Source organism: Hyaloscypha bicolor (genome assembly GCF_002865645.1).
Source record: "Hyaloscypha bicolor E unplaced genomic scaffold K444scaffold_182, whole genome shotgun sequence".
NCBI lineage: Eukaryota > Fungi > Ascomycota > Leotiomycetes > Helotiales > Hyaloscyphaceae > Hyaloscypha > Hyaloscypha bicolor.
The window spans coordinates 5,602,203-5,623,998 of NW_020194684.1; the positions used below are offsets into that span (position 1 = coordinate 5,602,203).

The following is a 21,796-nucleotide window of genomic DNA, read 5'->3' on the forward strand; positions in this document are numbered from 1 at the left end:
AGTTGTGGAGACAGAGGAAAGGAGAGAGAGTTCTAAGCGACGAAGATGTCATCCCCTTTTGCCACCACTCAATGATTGGAGCTGTCAAACTCACGGACCTCAGGAAGTCCCTGCATATGTCTGCTGGCACGCTCGAGGGAGTTCCATGCGGTAAGATTGTCTGTGGGGGAGCGACCCCGAGGAGCCAAAAAGCGGTGAGAATCACTCACACAGCCCTACGGGTTGCAGCGATCCACACATGCAGCCTGTGCTATTTTCTTGCTCTTGCCACTGAATTGACTCCCCTCCCCAAGCCCAACTGCGAGTTTGGGGAGTGCCACTGGGCTTTCTCGCCCCTCACCTGACGTAGATGTCCTGCGAGTAATGCTGTGAGAGGTGAGCAATCGCGGAGGATAAGCTTTCCCAGGGCATCGGGACGCTACACACGATCTGCAAAAGCTGTGTCCCACGCTAGCTCAGCCTAAACCAACATCATCGATGGGTTTGAGTAGCTATCAATGAAAAGAATTGGCAGTAGTGGCGAGATAAGAGAGCTCTTTCGGCGACCAGATCTGAATCCGTGCTTCGGCAGCCAGCCGCTCGCTCGGCTCTGGACCCTATCCCCTTGCCGACTCCCCTGCCGCGTCAGGTCTCAGAAACGGATGCAGATGCCAGCCGGATGAGCGACAGCTACTGTACGCGACAGCAGAGAGTCGAGGGGAAGGGGGGGGGAGGGGGCCGGGGGCAATTAATAATTGATTCCCCAATTTGTTCGATCGAGGTGCTGTGATTCCTCAATGGGGTTAAGGGATCTCGCGTGCGTATGGAGTGGAGTGGAGTGGAGTGAGTGGTGCGGCGCGATGCGGTGTGGATGGAGGAGAGCAGCGCAAGGAGGGGAGTTGAGATTTTGCTTGCTCCATGGGTGATAGGTGATGGGTGCTGGGTTGTGGGTGCTGGGTGATGACAGGCACGTAGCGCAATTGTTCGGGCCAAGGTCGTTCGCGGGACCAGGAAGGGGTCTTTTTTGGACAGGGGCCAGAAAAACGCAAGGCTTGCTTGCTTATCGATAACAACCTGGGACCCCACGTTGACTTGACCTGTGCGCGCACCCAAGAAGCGAAACCACAGCCAAAGAAGCAGCTCTCTCGGGAGTTTGGAGCATCGCGGGCCCGCGGCCCCATCCTTCTGCTTCCCCCCCCCCTCGAACAACGGCCTTCCTCTCCAAGACACCCTGTCTCCACAGTCGCCGACGGCGACGCCTAAGGTTAACTCAGCACTGCACATGAAGAGAGAGGTAACGACGATGCTGCTGCTGCACCTGCACAAACACACCCCTGACCAGAATTGCCATGCCCACAACGCCCAGTTGGACCGCCCCTCGCTGATGCAAACTCAAACCTGCTCGCCGTTGCATTTCTGCTCCTCAGTCTGCGTATTTAGGCGTGATGCCGGAGCCCCGTTCGAGCGTCTCGGCGATAGCTGCTGTGATCGAGTGATTGGAGCTCCATTGCCTCCCCCAATGCTGCTCCTGGGCAATAGCATGGAGATGTGGGTGCAGTGCGCCAGCAGCAGCCCAGATGCGGAGCCCTACAGATACCCCGTCTGCGTGAGATTCGCCGAGCACGCAAAACATCCCGGATGTGAGATTCGATATGCTTCTGATACCAGACTTTTTCTCTCTCCACACTCGCAAGCCCAGTGCACCGGCCACGCCCGGAGGGGATTGACTGGAGCGCCACAACCACAGTGCGAACATGCTGAGTGCTGGCGCACAGTTGATTTCAGCCGGGCTGCTCAAGTGCTTGCCGCATTGCTGTCGCCGGACTCTGCACCAGCAAGCAAGAGGCCGCTGGATTGGAGGAACAACCTTGCTGCACACCCACACCCAGCCGCCGACGCAGGCTCGTGAGTGGCTGCAGCGCTGCTCGCTGCCAACTCCCAGGTTTCGTAAAAGCATCGACAGCCATCGAGCCAGAGTGCGCATGTCCCTTCTTGTAGGGCAGGCTGGTAGGCGCGCACGCGGACGAACGAGTCGAGGGGGACGAGGGGCGAGGGCGAGGCAGAGGCACTCAGCGCTAGCGAAATACGCGAGGAGGGGCACGTCGCAGAGTCTTCATATCCCCCGCTACTGCACCTTGCTCTTCCTCCCTCCTACATCCTCGACGCCCACCACTTCTTTTTGCGAATTTTCCCAATTCCGCAATTTTTCCTGGTTTCCTCGTCGTGACTTCCGTTCGCACTGTCCTTTCAGTCGTCTGACCGGATCAACTTTGCGTCTCACGATCAACTAGTAACAGCAACAAAACAAACAACATTTCCATCAATCAACTCCACATTCTCTCCACTACTCTCCACTCCTCAAGAAGTTCGTCTGATCTCTCTGTGTGCTTGCGCTGACCTTGTCGATCTCATCACCTCTACCTCCAAGTCATATCACCTCTCCCTTCCTTGTCCGCTCTGCGGAGTCCTGTTTTGCCTCGATGTATCTTTCTTTGCGTGATCCGCGTTCCGTCCGTTCCCGTTCCTCCAGCACCGCCGATGGCGCGCTCTTTTGTGTGTGAGGGTGCGCGCGGAAATTGAGACTTCAGCCAGGTATCCGAGACAACATCAATCAAGATGTCAAAACTCTTCATTGGGTAAGTTCACCTTCGCGCGTTTGCGACCCCGATCTCCTTCCTGCCTTAATCGATCGCTAACGAGAACGACTAGCGGCCTCGCATGGCACACTGATGAGAATGCTCTTCGTCAAAAGTTCGAGGAGTTCGGTGCCGTCGAGGAAGCTGTAAGTTATAGTCGTATATGCCTCTCGCAGCACGAAATAACGCTAACCCTCGTGATCCAGGTCGTCGTCAAGGATCGTGACACTGGTCGCAGCCGTGGCTTTGGTTTCGTTCGCTATACCCAGGAGGCCGATGCTGAAGCTGCGATCACCGCCATGAACAACATCGAGTGGGTTCATCAATGTGCATGAAGTTACACCAAGGCTGATGTCGTTAGGTTCGATGGTCGCACCATTCGCGTTGACAAGGCTAGTGAGCGAGGCTCTGGAGGCGGTGGCGGCGGATTTGGAGGTGGCCGTGGTGGTAAATTCTTATGCACCTAGCATTGAAGCCGTTGCTGACGAACCATAGGTGGAGGATACGGAGGTGGCCGTGGCGGTGGTGGATATGGTGGTAGGATTCAAAGGGATCCAAGGCCATGACCGTCACTAACATTGATACAGGAGGCGGATATGGTGGTGGTGATCGTCAACAGGGAGGCTATGGTATGTGTACTCGGCTTCTGTCGATATATCAAACATGCTAACATTCTGTAGGCGGAGGTCAAGGCGGCTATGGTGGCGGCGGTGGTGGATATGGCGGTGGCGGCGGCGGTGAGTTGTCCTCGTCGGCATTCGTCGACATAGGGAGATTGATCAAACAAATGCTGACCGTCAGACAAAGGATACTCTGGTGGTGGGGGATATGGTGGAGGAGAGCAGCAAAGCCAGGGCGGTGGTGGCCGATGGCAGTAAGTGCTGAGGGCGTGATCTTCTCTCCGACCTTGCGCGCGTTCGTACATTTTGAGGACAAGAAAAGTTAGCTATGGTTGCAGCGAAAGTTAATTGTGTGGTAAGCCTTGACGTGTCATCTCTTGATGGCAGTCGTAGGTCAGCCTCGTGGTCTCTGGATGCGGTTTTACCTTGGCGGCTCATACGCTCTGCTCGGCCGGCGTTAGGCGGTTTCCTACCTGTTGTCACACATTTCGCACTCAACAAACATGATCTCTCAGATAGCTTTCGACCTTGATCACTTTGATCGGGGTCTTCTATGAAGACTGCAATTTCTGCAGGTCTAGTCTATGGCGGTAATTGGCCCGAATTAGGGAACGAAAAGGCTTCTCCGAACCTACTTCTCCATCTCCTCTTGCTCGTCTCTGCTGCCGACCTTCTTTGGCTCGTTGGCAACAGCAATACCATTCACCGCTCGGTCTTCAGCTCCACTGGCCTCTTTCTCGAGATTCCTGACCCTGGTAGCCAAATCTTTGACATGGTCATCTCCGCTATCTGGGCTGAGACCGTCCAGGGCTTCTTCCAAGCTCAGGAGATAATCTTTGTTTGGTCCACTTGGACCGATACTCTTTTGTATATGCTCGGCGAGTTGTTGAGGAGGCTGCGGACCGACGAACTGGTCGTTTTCAGGAGTCCCAATATATACCAAGGCCTTTATCGTCGGAGATCCATCGCTTGGATAGAAGGGGGTGTAATGTATGGTGTAGCCGTTTATCTCACGAATGTCGAGGTACTCCCGAACTTCGGCAACTCTGGGAGCTTCTATTCGATAGGCGGTACCCCATACTTTGTCCGCCGTCGAGTCGTGATGATCTGTCAATGTCTCCCAGAATGACCGCTCGATGAGCGTCACAACTCGTCCTGGGGCTTCAGGCGTTCCGCGGTGGTCCTGACTTCGCGTCATGTCAATAAGTGGCTGTGACGGCGCGGCGAGCAAATCTTACCTGGCCTGAAACATACATAAGCTTCCGCTCTGAGTCAACTTGGGGGAATACAAACCTGCCAGAACCTTCGGACATAGCCGGTGACAAACCCAGGTATCCGTTTATCATAATGGGGCGGAGGCTTCCAAATCAAACTGCTGTTGTCCCCTTCAGTCGTTGCACAAGAATAGCCCCGCAGGGTGATCCAATGTTACCCATAGCCAAAGAGCCAGAATTCGGCATCGGAATCTACGGACGCAGCTGGCATGATGGCCAGCTTGTGTGCAAACGGCGAAGTGAAGTTTGTTGGAAAGAAGGGTGGAGTGTGAAAGCAAAAATACTTGAAGTCGGTGAAATCGGTGCAGCGGCTGTCGAATGGAGACCATTCGGCTGGGCTAAAACTAGCAAGCGGGTCGGATTCCAGACGTGGCAGCAATAAGTTTACAATTAATGGGCTTCCTTGTATTTCACATTTTTGCTGAGCACCCAGAAATCTCAAGTGACATCCTGTAAGCTCCATGCTGTATCAGCCCCTTGAGAACCCCGTGTTGTGCACTGCCTTTGTCTCAGAAACCGCAGAACCTCGCTCCCCACCCTAACCCGAGCTCGATTGACACGAAGCTTGCAAGGCAAGCTCTCGGGATTTCTACAAGAACGGGTACACCTTCTTGTGCAACAAACACCAACACCACTTAACTCTTCCTAAACACCAGTGTGATTGTTTTGCATCTACACTGTACACCGAGAATCCAATATGGCGTACAATCGGACCTTCAACCCGGATTCACTCCCGGCATTCGCAGAGCCAGAGAGGGTAGACATTCACTGAACTCCACGCACTGAATGTAGCTGATTCAAGCACACAGAAACATGTCAACACTACTACTTCTTCATCAGTACCAGCACCAGCGCAAGCCCCAAACCCCGCGCAGCAAGCTATACATCAGCAACAATACTCAAAACCAGCGCCTCCACTTCCAGCAGAACAACTCGGCGGACGACGCCCTTCACCACAAATGCAACCACCTGCAAACTACGGATATGGCTCACCACCACCACAAAATTACGGCTTCAGCTCCCCTCCACCAGGCAGCCAAGGCTCCAGACCACACAGCGGCAGCTTAAGCAGACCACAACCAATGTCAAGACCACCCCAATCTCCAGCTCCTTCATCTGGCGCAGATCCTGCACTCTGGCCACTATTCAAGGCTGTTGATAAAGATGGTAACACAGAATACGCCCCTTCTCGGTCTTACATGCTGTGCTAACGTCAGGCTCAGGCAGTGGACACCTGACCGAGAAAGAGCTCCGCGCGGCTCTTGTCAATGGCGACTGGTCATCATTCGATCCTTACACCGTCAAAATGATGATACGAATGTTCGATACCGACCGCTCTGGCACAATTGGCTTTCAGGAATTCTGCGGGCTGTGGGGATTCTTGGCAGCCTGGCGCTCCCTCTTCGATCGTTTCGATGCCGACAAGAGTGGTAACATCAGCCTCGATGAATATACAAACGCATTAGTGGCATTTGGCTACAGACTCAGCCCCCATTTCGTGGATACTCTCTTCAGAACATATGACAAGCGGGGTGAAGGAGCAATCAGTTTCGACCTCTTCGTTCAAAGCTGCATCAGCTTGAAGAGGATGACGGATGTGTTTAAGAAATATGATGATGACAGAGACGGCTACATAACTCTGTCCTTGTAAGAACCCCTCTATCACATGGATTCTAAACCCTCTGCTAATTACTTTACAGTGAGGACTTTTTGACCGAGATAATAAGGCAAAAATAGTCCTAGATCTAGTCCTCGATAATGCGCTATTCCCACGCTGGTTTTCAAGAGTCTCTATTTGCTTTGGCGATCTGCCTATTCATAGACAATATGATACCCATGTTAGCCCCACGCTTCTGCTGAATCGGTGCTGATCAGGTGTCTCTCCTCGTAAAGGAACAGGGAGTCTCGGATTGTATGTTCCGCCGATTGCCGCTTCCTATTGGGCTGTAAATGCGCCACAATCACCATGCATCCTTCAGGGGCTCGGGCGCGAGCAGGATCATCCTGACGGTCCTTGGCGGGGGAATTATGCAGAGGGGGGGGGGAAGTTGTGCCCACCATCTTTAATCCTTATGGGAAAATGGGCTGATTTTCCCAGTCAAGAGTTATGTTGAGAGCTGAATTAATGAATCATAAATTTCACGACATCATCGGAGTTGGAGGGGGCTCGTACAGTATCTCAGCCTCAGACTGCGCCGAACAAAAGCCGTGAAAGGGGAGCATGCAAGGCACATGAATTGCCCGGACCTCGCATCAATCAAAGGACTGAAGAGCAGTCTGTCCTCGTAACCCTGCTTATTCCTTTCGCATTCATTGGATTCATGAAGCCAATCGGAATTCGGGCATGTTATCTTCTGCCTGGACTGCAGCCTCGTGGTCCCACACCTCCGACTCGATGCCTTGTGAATGGGGCTGACCACCCACAACGAAGCTGAAAATAGGATACCAATCGCAAGTGGGAATGGTCACTTCCGTTCATACAGCAAAAGAAGTAAGCCTTACGATCATTCGTCGCTGACGTGAGGCGCAACCTCTTCAGATTCAGTTGTCCTCGGCAGCTGAACGCGCCAATCCCACCCTCTCAAGTGTGGCTAATCCTCCCGACCAATCCATCTTATATATACATTCCTCCGTCAACCCCCAAGTACCCCAGCGTTCCTCTTCTCAATTTCCATCCTGTTAGAAATTGTTTCTTAATCTAGCGCATTTTCCTTCAATTGCGCAACATCTTTATCAATCTTCAGCAATTCTCTTCCATTTCACAACAGCCTTGTCTCCCTCCCAAACGACAAACATGGGCTCCAGCCCACCCGCAACCAAGAAGCTCGACCACCTCCTTCCCAACCCACCCAAACATAACCTCGTCTCGCACTTCATCCTCGGAGAGATAATCGACCACATCTCTCTGATCGAAGATGACTTCCCAGGAGTCGACGTCCCACTGTTCAAGGATCATCTCTGGGCCATCAGGAACAAGAATGTCAAACCTGAGGGACATCTACGAGGATTCCTGAATGTGTTCAAGGGCACCCAGGTCTTCAAAGATGCTTTCGATGAGCTGGATGATGGGATGAAAGTCCAGCTGAAAACTTTCATTGCTGGAGGAAGCGAGGAGGTTGTTTGGGCTGCTGGCGGAAAGGGAGATGCTTTTCATCTCCCTCCCAGTCCTGCCGTGAAGCATCATTTCAGAGAGGTTGCGAAGGTGGTCGAGGAGAAGCTTGGGAATCTTTGCCATCATAAGAGACATGCAAATGGTGCTAATGGAACTAATGACATTGCCATTAGGCAAGTCAAGAAGGTCCAAGAGCAGTTTGAGAAGGCCCAAGAGCAGGTTAAGAAAGTCCAAGAGAGGGTTCAAGAGCAGGTTGGAAAGGTCCAAGAGCGGGCTGAGAAGGTCCAAGAGCAGGTTGAGACAATCCAAGATCAGGTTGAGACAGTCCAAAAGACGGTCCACGAGACGGTGGACGAGATTTTTCATCATGGACACTATGATCATGCGGTCAATGAAAGCGCATCCAAAGAAGATGTCGTTGATGAATTCGCTGTCAAGCCACCAGTCACTAATGGGCATCATGTGGAGAAAGTCAAAGATGGATTAGAAAAGCTTTTCCACCATGAGAATCATTCGTCTGGTACCAACGGCAATGCAAACAACGGATACATTGTCGATGAGTTCGCCGTCCAACCACCAGTCACCATTGGGCACGTCGAAAAACCAATCTCAAGCATTGCAAGCTTTCCTCATATCTTTGAGGATCAGGCTCAGACCAAGGCTATGGAGGTATATGGCAACAAAGAATTCCAAAACTGGGGCCAAACTGTGCGCAATACACCGCTGTGGACATTCATCCCAAAGACCATCCTCGGCCTACAGAATCTAGTCAAGTGGGCGAAACTCCATGACCTCAGAGTCCGCTGTGGTGGATACAGACATTCATGGTGCTCTACCTTCTCTCAGGACAAGCACATCCTGGTATCGCTATTAAATCTCGAGGAGGTTACTAAGCTACCAGATGCAATGAGCATCGAGGCCGAGTACATCGATCCAGAGAACGAGCTCAAGACCATCAAACTCGGAGGTCCGACAGGGGTAAAACCCCAACCAGGCAAGGCCTTGGTGACAGTTGGAGTCTCTGTGACCAATGAGCAGTTCCGACGATGGGCTGTGGTCAATGACCAGTGGACTCTCCCTGTGGATGTGATTCTTGTGGAGTAAGTAGACATCCCCTTTCTCTCTGAACAAACTAACCAGTTACCAGAGTTACAGTTGGAGGTGTGAACGGACCCATCTGCCATGGAGCGGGCCGCCAACACCAGACAGTGAACGACTACGTTCGTGCAGTAGAGTACGTGGACGCCAACGGCGAACACCGTACTATCTCAGATCCCGAGCACCTCAAGGCAGCAGCAGGTCACTTTGGCCTGCTGGGCATAGTTACCCATCTCACGTTCGAACTCGACAAGATGTCCTATGCTGTCATGCAACCCGTAAAGCCAGACATCGGCCTCGCAATTCCACCCCTCGCCCTGGAAGATATTCCCATTGCCCTGCGCAAAACCTTCACAGAAAAGCAATACAAAGACGCCCTCACCGACTTCGAAAAGCGCGCCTCAGACGATTACTACTCCGAATGGTTCTGGTTTCCCCGCTCCCAGCAGGCCTGGGTCAACTCCTGGAACACCACAGACGACAAAACCAACGTCGTCGAGTACCCCAGCCCCTTCCTGACCTGGTGTCAATGGGTCGAAGGTTGGCTCGGCTACGTGATAACCACGAATCCGATATTTCAAGAATTCCCCGGCCGTTGGCAAGCCGAGATCCTCGCCACATTCAGCATGGTCAACCTCCCACCCTTCGAATTCTCCTCCTACAAGCAAGAGCAACTCGAGACGATCGTTACCTCCCTCCCCAACGCCTTGCACTTCCGGCGCGGCATCCAAAACATGCGAGTCCGGGACATGGAATTCCAGATCCCGATCCCCGGGAAGAAGGACGACCCTTCTAAGCCGGATTATAGTGTGGTGCAGAAAGCGTGGTGGGACATCATTAACCTGACTTATGAGGACGATGAATGCCCTATGCGTTTGACGATGGAGTTGCGCATCATGGGCGACTCGAAACTCATTATGGCGCCGCAGAACGGGAACAGGCATGGCACGGCGAGTATCGAGGTGTTGAGTATCCCTGATGCGGTGACGGATGACGAGTGGGAGCCTTTCATGCAACGTGTTGCCGATCTGTGGCTGGGTTATAAGGATGAAAATGGGGAGCTGTTGAACGTTAGGCCACATTGGGCGAAGGAGTGGTGAGTCTTTCCTCTTCTGCCCTCAGACAATCTCGAGTCGAACACGAAAATAGATGCTAACACAATGTAGGGAGAAAATCACCATGCGCGGCAAGCCAGCGCTACAGCACCTCAAGGAAGACGCCTACAAAGACGCCATCCCAAAGTTCAAAGCTACCTTAGCTGATATCGGCGCAGTCCAAGGCTGGGACCTTAATGATCTGCAAAAGCGATTCTCGAATGAGCTGTGGGATTATGTGATCTATTCTTAAATTCTATTAACAGGTTTGGGAATGGAGTTAGATAGGGCATTGGATGGAAGACGGAATGGGAACGGGGCTTGGGTGGCGTTTTCTTGGCTTTGATTTCATCCCTTCTCGATTGCGGGTTACTGTGTAATCTTTGTAATAAGAGTACTTTGGGTTCGCGTCGTGCCAATCTTCAATCAGACTGTTGGACCAAATTGAAGTGAACATGCTATAGAAGGCAAATTGTGAAGCAAACATTAAGGGTCCTTATCTCAAATTCTTCAAAGGAGGAAGAAGAAATTGCTAGCAGTGCTGCGGGAAATGGCAGTTTGCTTGTGTTATGCACAGCAGTTGTTACGTACAGAGCCTTCAATGTCTTGTCACTGAACACCGAAGCTTTCCTCAGCAAAGCCTCTGTAGGGACGCTTTGTAGCAATGCCGTACTTGAGTAACGTCCATCCCTGCGTGCCGAAAAAAATAAATAGGTACTTTTGACTTTAAGCGTCTTAAAATCTGTGCACACCTCAATATCTCCTATATTTTTTTATAAGTTATGTTTATGTTCCGTGGCCACTCCCCTCCCGCTAGAAAATCGCGTTGGCATCGTCGCCCTCACGCCTGGTTTGCAAAGAGTCTCCTTTTATGTACAGTACATAGAGTACAATCACTAGCGAAATCGGTTTCCTCCTTACTTAAGACAAAATTCTCTGCGCAAGGCTTCACATTTCGACGCTGACACAATGCGTTATTCATTCGTCACAATGTACTAAGCTGACTTATTATCGTCGAGTTTACTGTCATCAAATTGATCACTATCAGATTCTTCTGAGCCATTGATGCCCCTTCATCAGTCAACTAGATTCTTCCTCTTGCTCATCCACGCGGTCCGTTCCCACTGCCCGCCCAAGCTAACCGATCGCTCCAGTTGTAAGGACGGCCAGCCTGTCAGATCATCAATCTTCATTGTCCGGCGTTGGATCAGCTGAATCTCCTGCAAATCCTCTTCAGCCTTCCTTTGGTTGCCTGATTCTATCCAAGACTTTAACCGTCTGAAGTGTAAAGCCTGCTTGAATGTCTCAGCTCCACGAGCTACTGTGTTGTTGAACTTGTCGATTGCTCCACTAAGCAGCCTAATTGATTCAGATACCTAAACGACTGAGGTATTTGGCCGGTCTTTCGCGAGGAGCTTGTATCCATGCGACATGGCAAAGAAGGCCGATGCGGTGAAGAAATCCAGCATTCTCAATGCCCGATTCTCATTGTGATTCTCGAAAATGCTGCGTCGAGCAGTCTGCACTTGAGCTATGAAATCTCGAGAGTGATCGATGAGAAGCATCCCGTCTCCGCTTTGACGGGTCAACTCCAATCGGAGGTGTAGAACGTCTAAATCAGCAATCAAACCGGATGGACTTCTTTTGTCAATTTGGCTTTGCCATTTTCTAATGCGTTTGTCGATCTGTGGTACCAATCCCATCGTCTGATTTTTGTTCTCAGCCTCCAGCAGTTCGATAGCTGTCCGGACTAAGAGAATCTCTTCTGGAGCATCCTCAAGGGTTCTCATTAGGCCCGGGGTCAAAGTCCTGATAAATTGATCTAGTGGCTGTGACTTCGTCGCTTCCACGAGAGAGTCGAAGAACCTGTGAACAAGTCCGTTGGGTAGAAGGGTCCGGGACAAGTTGTGAAAGTGGTGAATGAGATCTTTGGTGATCTCTGGGCGTCTTGCTTGGTGAAGATGCTGCCACGGGCTCACAAGCAACCACTTAGGCGATTCCATTCTCACAACTGACTCCGCAAGAAGGAATGCTTGTTTCAGCAGTGACCCTCCAAGATCGCTATAGCCAGCATCGAAAGCAAGATTGGCGCAAGACAATGCATGTCCCATCTCGTGATACACGCATGGTTTCTCGATCCTGGAAAAGAGGCTGAAGCCATAGTCATCCGTGGTGGTCGAACTTGAAGTCTTTTTCCATTGCTCCAATAATTCTTTGTAGATCATGAGAATGTCTTCTTGGATCTTAAACTCCGTTGGAGCAGCAATGAAGGAGGGCGACGGCGAAGGCGTTCGGACGACAACATTCGATGGAAGAGCAAAAGTCGAACTAACTTCCAATGTAATCTCAGATAAGCCCTTGCGTTTCAGGGCTCCGTCAACATCAACAAGCCTCCCATTCTTGAAGAACAAGGTGGCTTTCCCTAGCTTGCGGCGTTTCCTGCGTGTGAAGACCATTGCCTGTAGATCATTGAGGGCATTGTTTTTAGTGTAGCCCCACTTCTTCAACTTTCTCTTGAGCATTTTTACTCTTTATTCAATTAGTAACGAATCAGGATATCGCAGGCGTCGACTTACGTGGGGATGAACTGAGGGGCAAGGGAGTCAAGGACTTCTCGGCATGTCTGGTCATCCTCGATGAATAATTTTCTTATGGTTTGTTTCTTCGCCTCCCATTCGTGGAGACTGTAATGTCTTGCCGGAGGAGCTGCCACTACCTGGGATTGAAGAGCAATGGATTCACCGACAAGAGCATTGGCAGGATCTCCTGGCATTGGAGGAACTTCAGCGATTTCGAGTCTTTGTTCAGGCCGGGAATCATGGTGCCCCTGGATATGTCAGCATTCAACTTGGGAACCAATAACAGTTTTGACTCTGAATAGATGGACTGCGTATCTAAATCTCTGGACGAGCACATACCATCTGAATAGTGACAGGGTCCATGGTTTCAAGCCTTTGGAGGAGAGTGTAAGTAGAGATCTGCGAAGCTGCTGATTTGAAAGAAATTTGGCGCTGGCAAACATAAATTAGTAAAGAATCGGGATCAAGGTATTGGGTTTCTCAAGCAGCAAAGTGTTCATAGGCGACTACCGTGCTCTGAATACCAGAGAAATGTTTAGAGCAGCAAAGTCTCTGGACTCGCTAGGAAAGTCCGGTTCTTTTATCCTTTTGACGTGCCATATGTCGGTGCATTTGGAGTGTGCTTTACGACTTTGTGGGCAATCGTAAGTGGCTCAGTTGCAAAAGTCATTGTGGGCCTTTACATGCAAAATATCTTCGAATTCGTTTGATTGGCCTGGTTACAAAAGTCCATTGTCAAGATAACTAGAGTGGCGGTTTCGTGGCTGACAGCTCGAAAATTGTGTGATTGGTCGGATTGCAGAAAGCCCTAGACATTCTGACATTCGGGGCATACTTTTGTGCTAGGATAAATAATAACTCCCCTGAGGGTTTATGCTTCTTGCACTCCACATACAACTGAGTGACAGCTGCTCGCTCATTGGTTCCTAGCCCTTGTTCTGTCTGTGCTCTAGACTCAAGGGTGTAATTTTTTATCCTAACCACCAAGCAATTACGCTCAGGCATTGGGGGAAAGGTAAGCTATGTAATTGTCCGAGGAACTAGGCATCAGGGAGGATCACAATTATGTTAAGAGGTAAGTAGGGAAAGCATCAGTGAAAATGCCAAGAGTGATGAGTCAATTCGGTGCATTGGATGGGCACTGTGAGACATTTGATTTATACATGATTCCCGAGGTCAACCGTTAGTTTCAAATCCTTTTCGAGCGCTTTCTCCTCCGGTGGAGTAAGATACTATTGGCCTTGAGCCTTCTCTTCTTTCGAACGCCGCCCATAATAACGATAATAAAGGGTAGTTAGAGGGACTCCACTGCGTTTTGATATGGCATCGTATATTCGAGGCTCTCCCGGCAGGGAGGCCTCTGCCAGGGCTTTACTGGCGCGGTCGCTTATACTCTGTATCTTCAAACTTTAGAGTTATATTTGAACTTAAGAGAAGCTCTATACTACGCCCCCGAGTTTCGAGGACAGGTTAATAGTTATAATAAAGCAAGGGGTAATAGCTATAGCAGCTTTTAATGCGCTCAATAAGACGATCGATAGTATAGCCAAATTGTAGTATTTTTCTAACTATAAGTCGAGCCCTTATAGAGAAATAGCTAAAGAACAATAGCAAACTGATTATAGCTTAATATATTTATGTGGAGATTTAAGACCCTTAAACAAGAAAGTTTTTTCGGCACACCGGTTTTTTCGGTACGCAGGGATAGACGTGAGCTTTGCTGTGAGAGCTCGATAGAGACAAAAAGTTGAATGGAGGCTGGCCAACACTTTGGCAGGAATGCGAAATCAAATTGATCTGCGGTGGAGACTGTTTGTGGCGAGGATAAAGCAAAATGGAGAGAGAGCTATCTACCCTACGGTCTCTTGATTAGGGATAGACCACGCAATGACGGTGTACAGTACGTATGAGAATGATCTTTGTGTAAGTGTATATAGCCTAACCATCTTTTGGAACTATAGACGAATTAATTTTGCAAGTCATAAACCAATCCCAGAGTTATCCAATCCAATGCTCATGTAACCAGCCAGTCCAAAAAACCATTTCCCGAAACCCTTCTGAATAAGCTATACCCATATGTTGAAGCCTCTCCAATGCGCCTTTCTATGATATCCCAAACCAAATCACCCAAGATGAAAATGAAAGAATTCAAGAACGTATTATCTGATATCCAACTGAAACGGTTTAAAGCGCCCGCCGATTGTAGCGCACCTAGGACACTTCCTCCTCGCTCCTTGCTCTGCCATTAAAACGTCCACGCAAGCTTGGCAAATTCCGCATATGCATTCCGTACACGCATATGATTCTTTCAGAAGCGAAATGCCCTGGCAGGCCGCGCAATATATTTGTATACTTTGTGAAGAGAAGCTAGGGGAGGAGTCTGAAAGACCTCGGGATTCGATGTGGAAGTTCTCTCCACTTTCACCGCTTTCCACTGAAGGGAAAGGTTCAGGGGCCTCGGGTAGATATGTAGGTGGGGTGAGTGCTTGTTGGAGGGGTGAAGCTTGATATCCTTGAAAGTGGGAGGCAGAAAATGGAGGTAACGATGCTCTGTTGACTGATATTGGAGATGGCGGTACCTGGTTATATTAGTGTGTAGTGTGTATATACCAATAAGATACCCACAGGTGTTCTATCTTCATCAGCATCTTCAGTTGCGGAAGTAGCTGCGTCGATCAGGTCCTCCCATCGTTTACCATATGCTGCTGAAAGTCCGCTGGAAGGCTCAGCAGAATAAGCTTTACGATCATAACTCATTCGCCTTAGATGGGCGTTCTCTCCGCGTGACTTTTGCCGCTTGTGCTGCGGTTCTCGTGCACGTTTTGATACCGATTGCTTGCGTGGACGATTGGGCCCAGGATTTCTTTGAATTGGAGGTAAAGTAGAGGATCGACCAGGTGGAGAAGTAGAAAGGATAGAGGGAAGAAGTTCTCGACGTCTGACAGCGTTGAGATGTGAAAACGGCTCGCTTGTAGGATCGAGGTTGTTGGAATGCAGAGGAGGAAGCTCTATCGAGGATCGCATTGCTTGTTTGTGTGCCTCGGTATCGGACATCCAGTCCTGGAAATGTGTCAACCATCTAGCATTTTTGCCTTGCTGTGAATCGTTTTCACGCACCCCTTCCGACTCCCAATCCACCTCAAGTTTGTGGTTGTGTAGTTGTGCCAGCGCTGCTGCGGCGCTAGCGGCTGGCAGCAGATTACCTGAATGGAGATCATCCAGGTTCCTGGGAGTGCCCGGCGTACTCGAACCTTCGCGGTAGTAGCTGTGTCGGTCGTTCCCATAGCCTAGGTAATGTTAGAATGTTGGTTGATTATGCGTGGGTGTACAGACTGTTCGGAGCAAGACTTGAGGTTGTAGGTGGAGGCGGTCGTTCAGATGGCGGGGTATTTATCATGAGCTGGAAGCTCTCCTCCGTTGCAGGAAGCTTGGAGATGTAATGTTCTGGGTGAGCTCTTCGGATATGCTCTTGCATCGATCGATACCGCTTTTCCTGCCGCCCAGATACCCTGTTACCACGGTTGAACGACGCAAAAGCAGGAGAGCTTCAAAAGGGGTGCAGCAGACACAGCAGAGCAGAGACACTCACGCCGAGGCAACGTTTGCGACAGCTGGAGCCATCTTGATTTCGCAATGGACACACAACCTCGTTGTTGGCATCCGAGACGGAGAAGGACGATGTCAAGGAGGATCGAGGCGGCATCGTCAGTGTAGACCCCACCATGCCCAGGCGAGGGGGAGATTAGATAGGTGGTGGTGGGTGTAATCGCAATCGGACGGCAGCTCAATTGATGGCGATAGCGATCGCAGAGCTGCGCATGCTCCTGGAGCGTTGGGCGCGAAGCTTTGAGCGAGGTACAACAGGATGAATCAATAGTGGGAAGAAAGTGAAGGTGTGTGGGAGCTTCTATTGGGATCGAGCTCTTCCCTACCCTGCCCTGCGCACTCACACAATTGGTGTTTGAAGACTGTGTGCGGCCTTGGGTTGGGTGTGCAGTGCTGGAGCACTGAGGGGCAGCTTCTGGTAGGCGGGGGGAATTCTTGGCTGGCTCGGCTATGGGAGAGCTGCTGGAGACGAGGACGAGGACGAGAAGCAGCGCAGCGCTGCGCTGGATGAAATGCAGATAGCAGCTGCGCGACGACCGTGGGTGAGGGTTGGGTTGGCAGAACGATGAAGATACAGTACAGCCAGATCACCGACCATATTCACACCCTGACGTCTTCGCAGAAAGGAGCCCAGCAGATTGTGGGAGGGAGGCACGTTGGTAGTCGCAGTCGCAGTCGCAGTCGCAGTCGCATCAGCGGTGAAAGCACGGATCTGCTTCTGCTGGTCCTGCTGGTCCTGCCGGGCGGTGCTGCTGTCGACCTGGACTTGCCTTCTTTAATGTGTGCTGGGTGGTGGACCGTCCCTCTGAGCAGCCAATGCAGAGCGGCGGAAATGGAGAGATGTCGTCGGTGGAGAATTGAGGTACCAGCACACCACGCCTGTCAGCGCCCAACCAGTCAGTCCTACAAGCATGGATCACGTCCTTGCATCAAGTGTGCCAGAACATCAATTGGAAGATCCGGCGAGGCAGGCGAGGCGGCGGCCAACACGAGCGACATCCAGATGAAAATAGCTCCGTTCCCGCAAACTCTCTCGGCCTGTTAGAGATTGGCAACTTAGCAGAAAGACAGGAAGCTTTCGTGCTCCTCCGCGATTTGAATACAGCCTTCGGACGACGAGCCCGACGCCTCCACACCTTTTGAGCTCTCTTACCGGGGGGGCCATCCTCCGGGGGGGAAGATCACCTCCAAGGTTCAGGTCCACGTTCCGGTTATTTTCACATGAAATTGCTCATCCGCCACGTGACTCGTCCTCATGGCAATTCGAGGTTTTTGCGCTGGAAAAAGAAGGAAAAGGACCATCATGAGGAAAAAAAATTAAAATTAGAAACCTAAGAGAAAGCCATACTCTCGGAGCTCTTATATTAAGTAGGTTCCAGTGTGGTATGTGATGCTTTGGAAGACGTCCCTGCACTTACTTCGCCAAAAGAGCTTCCAATTCGGCGTCGGCTAGGGGCTAGCTCTTCTGCCTTCAGGCCACTGTCTCTATTTACTTGCAAAGGACAATGGAAGCCAATCGAGATTGACCGGGGATGAGAGTCGTTTCGGTATTTACGTGGACTTGATGGGAGAAAGAGCTTGGAGAAGTCGAAAATAAGGGCCGATTGTCGACGCTTAGAATTTATAGTGTGAGAGAATCGTAGAGATGTGTGGAATGGGTGATGATGAGACTTCCTCCGAATGAGATGTTGTAGATTAAATTTCTAGCAGGCAGAAATTGACCTACAAGTCTCGTCACGTGCAGGCCCTGGCAGCTTCGAACTTCGATTGTACTTGAAGAGAGTAGGACATTGAACAAATAACTCAAATTATAGAAAGCGTGTTATTTCAACTTTGCAACCCTTACTATAGAGATAAATGTATAATTCGAAAGCAACGTCCTACATTTCGAGGAGACTTTCCCCGGCTTTCGAAGCTTAACTGGGTGTTCAACGAAAGGGAAAAAACGGCCTTATAAAGCCAACTGTCTTATTCTCCCAAAGGCGAATTTCTTCCCCATGATCCTTTAGAAAAATAGTTATATTCCATTCACTTTATAAATAGACAACCTGTCTTCTCAAGCATTCGAACTGGACCCCTGTCTGCTTCCCGAACTCGGCAAAGCCAGCCCCAGATTCCAGCTGCTCGAGGACGCCTCAAGTCAACATCACATGAGATCTCTCTTCCCCATCTCAAACTACAACACCACACAAAATGGCCTCTCCACCCCCTCCCTCTGGAGACACAATCCTCTTCCGCCCCAGCAAGAAGCGCAAAATCTACCGACAGCGCCACGACGACGACGAACCACTCCCCGAACCGCAAGCCGCGGGTCCAAATACGCGCACCTCTCCGGCACCAGCACTGCCAAACCCACAGAGCATAGACGAGCTCATCGCCTCCACATCCGCCACTCTACCCGCAGAAGCAGAAGGAGAAGAACTAGAAGGCACACCCGTCTCCATCTCCGAGATCCTACGGCGACGAAAAAAGAACAAAAGGGTTGGGGGCGTAGAATTCCGTGCCGAAGGCCACATCGCGCGGGACGAAGACGGGGAACTGGTTATTCGACATGCGGCTGGAGAAGAGCCCCGGCCTGCAGCTGGAGATGGTGGCGTGATTCGCAAGTTTGCTAGACAGACGGGCGCGGTGGGCGATGTGGATAAGCATATGTGAGTCTTTCCGTGGGTTGGGTGGGGATGGGGGGAAGCACGGTGACTGACGAAGGAAGGATGGCGTATATAGATTCCGAATTGGCTAAACGTCGTGTTGAAGGCGCTCAGGCGCAAAGCTCACAACCGCAAAGTTATGGGTCTTTGAGGAGTGGGATGGGTGGGTTCGAGATGCAAGTCGGGGGTAATAGGGAGGGGAAGAAGGAGGTCGAGGTTCAGAGGCAGCCGGCTGCATTGGGGAAGCTGTTGGAGATTGATCTTGGTGATGAAGCGAGGAGTAAGAACGTTATGCGGACGGAACAGGCGAGGAGGAGGTTGGATGGTGAGGAAATTGAGGATGAGGATAAGCCAGGGAAGCCAGGGAAGGTTAGGTTGGGGAGGGATGGGAAGCCTTGGAGGGGCAGGAAGAGGAGAGGTAGTGATGATGTTAAGAGGGATAAACTGGTCGAGGAGGTTTTGAGGGAGAACAGGCGTAAGTCTTTGATATTTTGCGATTCTGAGCCTCATTTGCTGATTTTTCTACAGTGGAGATCTATGAGGAGCCTGTGGTGGAGTCTCAGGTTATTAACGATGACCAAGCTGCAGATGATAGGATTGCGGAAGCGTTCAGGAAAGAATTTATGGATGCTGTGTCTGCACGACAGAGGAAGAAGACAGCACCTGCTCCACCTCCAAGTAGAACAGTTAGCGGGAAGAAAGAGGAAGAGGTTATGAAGGGTCCGAAGTTAGGTGGGAGTAGAAGTGCAAGGGCAGCAATGCGGGAGACGATGCTGAAGAATGCCAAGAAGTAATGCCCAGGAATCACAGACTGGATAGCGGAGTTCAATACAAGGAAGTTCAATTATCGAGTAACCGAGCTGTCTATCTATTGCGATAGTCGCGCGATTCGTTGTGGGTATCATTAAGTGCAATCATGCAAACCAATTCATATCTCATCATGCTCCGCCAGTGTGCCTAGGGGAAGCCCTCCTACTCAGACAGCCGCCAAATTAGTGAACCGCTCACGAAGACCACCCACAGTATCGTCCTCATCGAGTCCGAAATCCATAACATTGCTGAGACGGATCTCCTCTCCTGGCTGCAGCACAACGGCCTCGGTCCCAATTCTGCGATTAGGAAACTTCTCGCTCCGCGGACTAATCACGCTCTCAACCTCTTCCCGATCATACTTCTCCACAACAATCTTCTTCGTCGCCAACCCCTTGATGTCTTTATCCCCATCATGAGCACTGATCCAAGCCCTAGCGCACAAGTTCTGGGCGATCTCCAATCCGCCAGGGAAGCCGGTGCAGACGTTTCCTCCTAGGTACCATGCGTTTTGGATTTTGTCGAAGCAGTGAAGGAGGGCGGTGAGGGGGAGTGCGGCTTCGCGGACGAGGTGGCTGGTGATGTAGGGTTCGAGGGTTTTGTAGGTGCAGCCGTGAGGAGAGTAGATTACTGAGAGAGCTCGGTTGCTGCTCGGGGTATCGAAGGTGGACGTTGACCTCGGGCTGGTGGGAGTGTCTGGTGGGGTATCGGGATGATTACCGAACGAGGTGGGTGGGCGGTAGGTGATGCAGATCGCGTTGTGCAGACGGGTGATGTCTCCCTTTTGCGGGACGAAGGCGATGGTGACTTCTCCGGGCAAGCCGTTTGGAGTGGCAGCTGGGAGGGCAACGCGGTAGATTGAGGAGCCTTTGCTCTTGGTATCCTCGCCGCTCTGAGCGGAAGATGGGATGGGAACGTAGATCGAGGAACCGTTGTTCTTGGGAATCTCGCCGTTTGGAGTAGGAGCCAAAACGGGAACGCGGTAGACCATGGAGCCCACCTTGTCGGCTTTCTCCCATTTTTGAAGAGTTGCAAGTTTGGTCTTATCGAAATGCTTCCATCCCTTGATCAATTTGGCAGCCACCGGCTCAGCAAGAATGATTGTCTTTCCTCCACTCGAGGGCAGTTGTGTGAGAGTCTCTTTGTGACAGTGGTCGGTCTTGTCTTGGCTGATGACCACGATATCGGGTTCGGGAAGCTCGCGCAAAGAGGATACGCAGGCTTGGGCCTTGTTCTTGCTGATGGAGAATTTGGAATGGAAGATCTTGGATGGGCCGGAGAGCCATGGGTCCAGGAGGATCGTGAAGGCTTGCGAGGACTGGCCTGGAGAAGGCGGAAAGGAGGAGATCGGCTGAAAGGTCAGAAGGAAGCACGCGTCCGAGTTGAGGTGCTTGACCGTGAGGGACATCTTGGTCGTGTGGATGGTTTGTCGACCTCGTCGGTGGAGATGTTCTTGATGTTTATGGCATCGAGAAAGCTGAATCCATTTGAATCGAGAAAATTCAATCCAGATCGAAGTAAACACTAAGTGTTTAGATTCGATACGGAACACGGCAGAAAATGCTGTGCGGGGTATGTTCGTCACGGAACAAGAACGGAATCCTATCGATACCGTCGAGGGAAGTGCGGAGGTGCGTAGTCTCGGAGGAGAAAGGCGTTTGTTCCGTTGTTAGACGATAACTGGGAGTGAATACCGGGTGTGGAGTGAATTCAAAGACTGTTTGATATAAAAGGGCGGCAGCTCCTTGAACATGAGCTCCTTGAACACATGTTTAAAGCATTTGAAGGCATAACAAGGAGGAGTGGTGTGGTTTCGTAGCGTCAGAGGACAGCTGGAGTAGAACGAGCTTTCCGCTCTCACTGTTAAAGATGGCTACTCGAGACGAGAAGAAATGACGCCTCAGGGAGCTAAGGGGCCAGGCAATCTTTGCCTCTGCCCTGCGAAGGCTCGATGAAGCCTTTCTTTTTCGAAACCGGGGAAGATGTATATGATTGGCATCAGATCGCCTTATCATGTTCCACCGGGAATGAACAACCTCCCTCATCTGCATTCTTCACCATTGACTTCTTCTTCTCTTTGTTATGTCAGCATGCACAGACTTGTCCAGGCGTAAGTTTGCGCGAGTGAGGGCCAAACGGGACGAGAGCTGCAAAGCCAACGGCTAGAATTGACGATTTGAGAGAGGCACGCTAAGCCGATATTGAAATTGCTGGATAGGAAGGATCTGACGTCGATCGGCACAGGCTTGGGGGTCGCCGACCGATCCCTGCAGGGGAAGCTGCCGTTGGTTGGCCCAGGTCCTGGTGGGCTGGCCCTTTTCTTCGGCTGTTGGCGCCAGA

At 51.0% G+C, this 21,796-nt stretch overlaps 9 protein-coding genes across 9 annotated transcripts; 4 read left to right on the plus strand and 5 right to left on the minus strand.

Annotated features, from left to right (window-relative positions):
* Positions 1-593: 593 nt before the first annotated feature.
* On the minus strand, positions 594-1,309 carry K444DRAFT_252703 (uncharacterized protein). Its single transcript, XM_024871343.1, has 2 exons — positions 1,296-1,309; positions 594-1,238 (listed from the first exon to the last, which is right to left on the minus strand). Exon 2 carries the CDS (start codon positions 1,158-1,160, stop codon positions 783-785), a length of 378 nt encoding a protein of 125 aa, XP_024728986.1. The 5' UTR covers positions 1,161-1,238; positions 1,296-1,309; the 3' UTR covers positions 594-782.
* Positions 1,310-2,128: 819 nt separating this feature from the next.
* K444DRAFT_251928 (RNA-binding domain-containing protein) lies at positions 2,129-3,644 on the plus strand. The gene is made up of 7 exons (XM_024871341.1): positions 2,129-2,344; positions 2,572-2,615; positions 2,689-2,928; positions 2,977-3,029; positions 3,222-3,244; positions 3,296-3,301; positions 3,453-3,644. Exons 2-7 carry the CDS (start codon positions 2,596-2,598, stop codon positions 3,498-3,500), a joined length of 390 nt encoding a protein of 129 aa, XP_024728987.1. The 5' UTR covers positions 2,129-2,344; positions 2,572-2,595; the 3' UTR covers positions 3,501-3,644.
* Positions 3,645-3,866: 222 nt separating this feature from the next.
* On the minus strand, positions 3,867-4,730 carry K444DRAFT_657096 (cation transport regulator-like protein 2; the record flags this gene model as incomplete). Its single annotated transcript, XM_024886128.1, has 3 exons — positions 4,668-4,730; positions 4,529-4,610; positions 3,867-4,418 (listed from the first exon to the last, which is right to left on the minus strand). The coding sequence occupies exons 1-3, from the start codon at positions 4,718-4,720 to the stop codon at positions 3,867-3,869; spliced, it is 687 nt and encodes a 228-aa protein (XP_024728988.1). The 5' UTR covers positions 4,721-4,730.
* A 476-nt stretch (positions 4,731-5,206) lies between these two features.
* Positions 5,207-6,246, plus strand: K444DRAFT_637303 (EF-hand; the record flags this gene model as incomplete). Its single annotated transcript, XM_024884105.1, has 4 exons — positions 5,207-5,266; positions 5,319-5,676; positions 5,733-6,156; positions 6,210-6,246. The coding sequence occupies 4 exons, from the start codon at positions 5,207-5,209 to the stop codon at positions 6,244-6,246; spliced, it is 879 nt and encodes a 292-aa protein (XP_024728989.1).
* A 1,057-nt stretch (positions 6,247-7,303) lies between these two features.
* K444DRAFT_637304 (uncharacterized protein) lies at positions 7,304-10,066 on the plus strand (the record flags this gene model as incomplete). Its single annotated transcript, XM_024884106.1, has 3 exons — positions 7,304-8,721; positions 8,769-9,815; positions 9,886-10,066. The coding sequence occupies 3 exons, from the start codon at positions 7,304-7,306 to the stop codon at positions 10,064-10,066; spliced, it is 2,646 nt and encodes an 881-aa protein (XP_024728990.1).
* A 733-nt stretch (positions 10,067-10,799) lies between these two features.
* On the minus strand, positions 10,800-12,764 carry K444DRAFT_669742 (uncharacterized protein). The gene is made up of 3 exons (XM_024887554.1): positions 12,732-12,764; positions 12,390-12,640; positions 10,800-12,342 (listed from the first exon to the last, which is right to left on the minus strand). Exons 1-3 carry the CDS (start codon positions 12,753-12,755, stop codon positions 11,190-11,192), a joined length of 1,428 nt encoding a protein of 475 aa, XP_024728991.1. The 5' UTR covers positions 12,756-12,764; the 3' UTR covers positions 10,800-11,189.
* A 1,787-nt stretch (positions 12,765-14,551) lies between these two features.
* Positions 14,552-16,095, minus strand: K444DRAFT_647992 (uncharacterized protein; the record flags this gene model as incomplete). The annotated part of the gene is made up of 5 exons (XM_024885411.1): positions 14,552-14,971; positions 15,018-15,452; positions 15,510-15,679; positions 15,741-15,885; positions 15,982-16,095. 5 exons carry the CDS (start codon positions 16,093-16,095, stop codon positions 14,552-14,554), a joined length of 1,284 nt encoding a protein of 427 aa, XP_024728992.1.
* A 2,096-nt stretch (positions 16,096-18,191) lies between these two features.
* Positions 18,192-19,440, plus strand: K444DRAFT_637307 (uncharacterized protein; the record flags this gene model as incomplete). The annotated part of the gene is made up of 3 exons (XM_024884107.1): positions 18,192-18,649; positions 18,709-19,121; positions 19,175-19,440. 3 exons carry the CDS (start codon positions 18,192-18,194, stop codon positions 19,438-19,440), a joined length of 1,137 nt encoding a protein of 378 aa, XP_024728993.1.
* Positions 19,441-19,622: 182 nt separating this feature from the next.
* K444DRAFT_545818 (uncharacterized protein) lies at positions 19,623-20,864 on the minus strand (the record flags this gene model as incomplete). Its single annotated transcript, XM_024876171.1, has 2 exons — positions 19,623-20,330; positions 20,457-20,864. The coding sequence occupies 2 exons, from the start codon at positions 20,862-20,864 to the stop codon at positions 19,623-19,625; spliced, it is 1,116 nt and encodes a 371-aa protein (XP_024728994.1).
* Between the last annotated feature and the right edge of the window lie 932 nt (positions 20,865-21,796).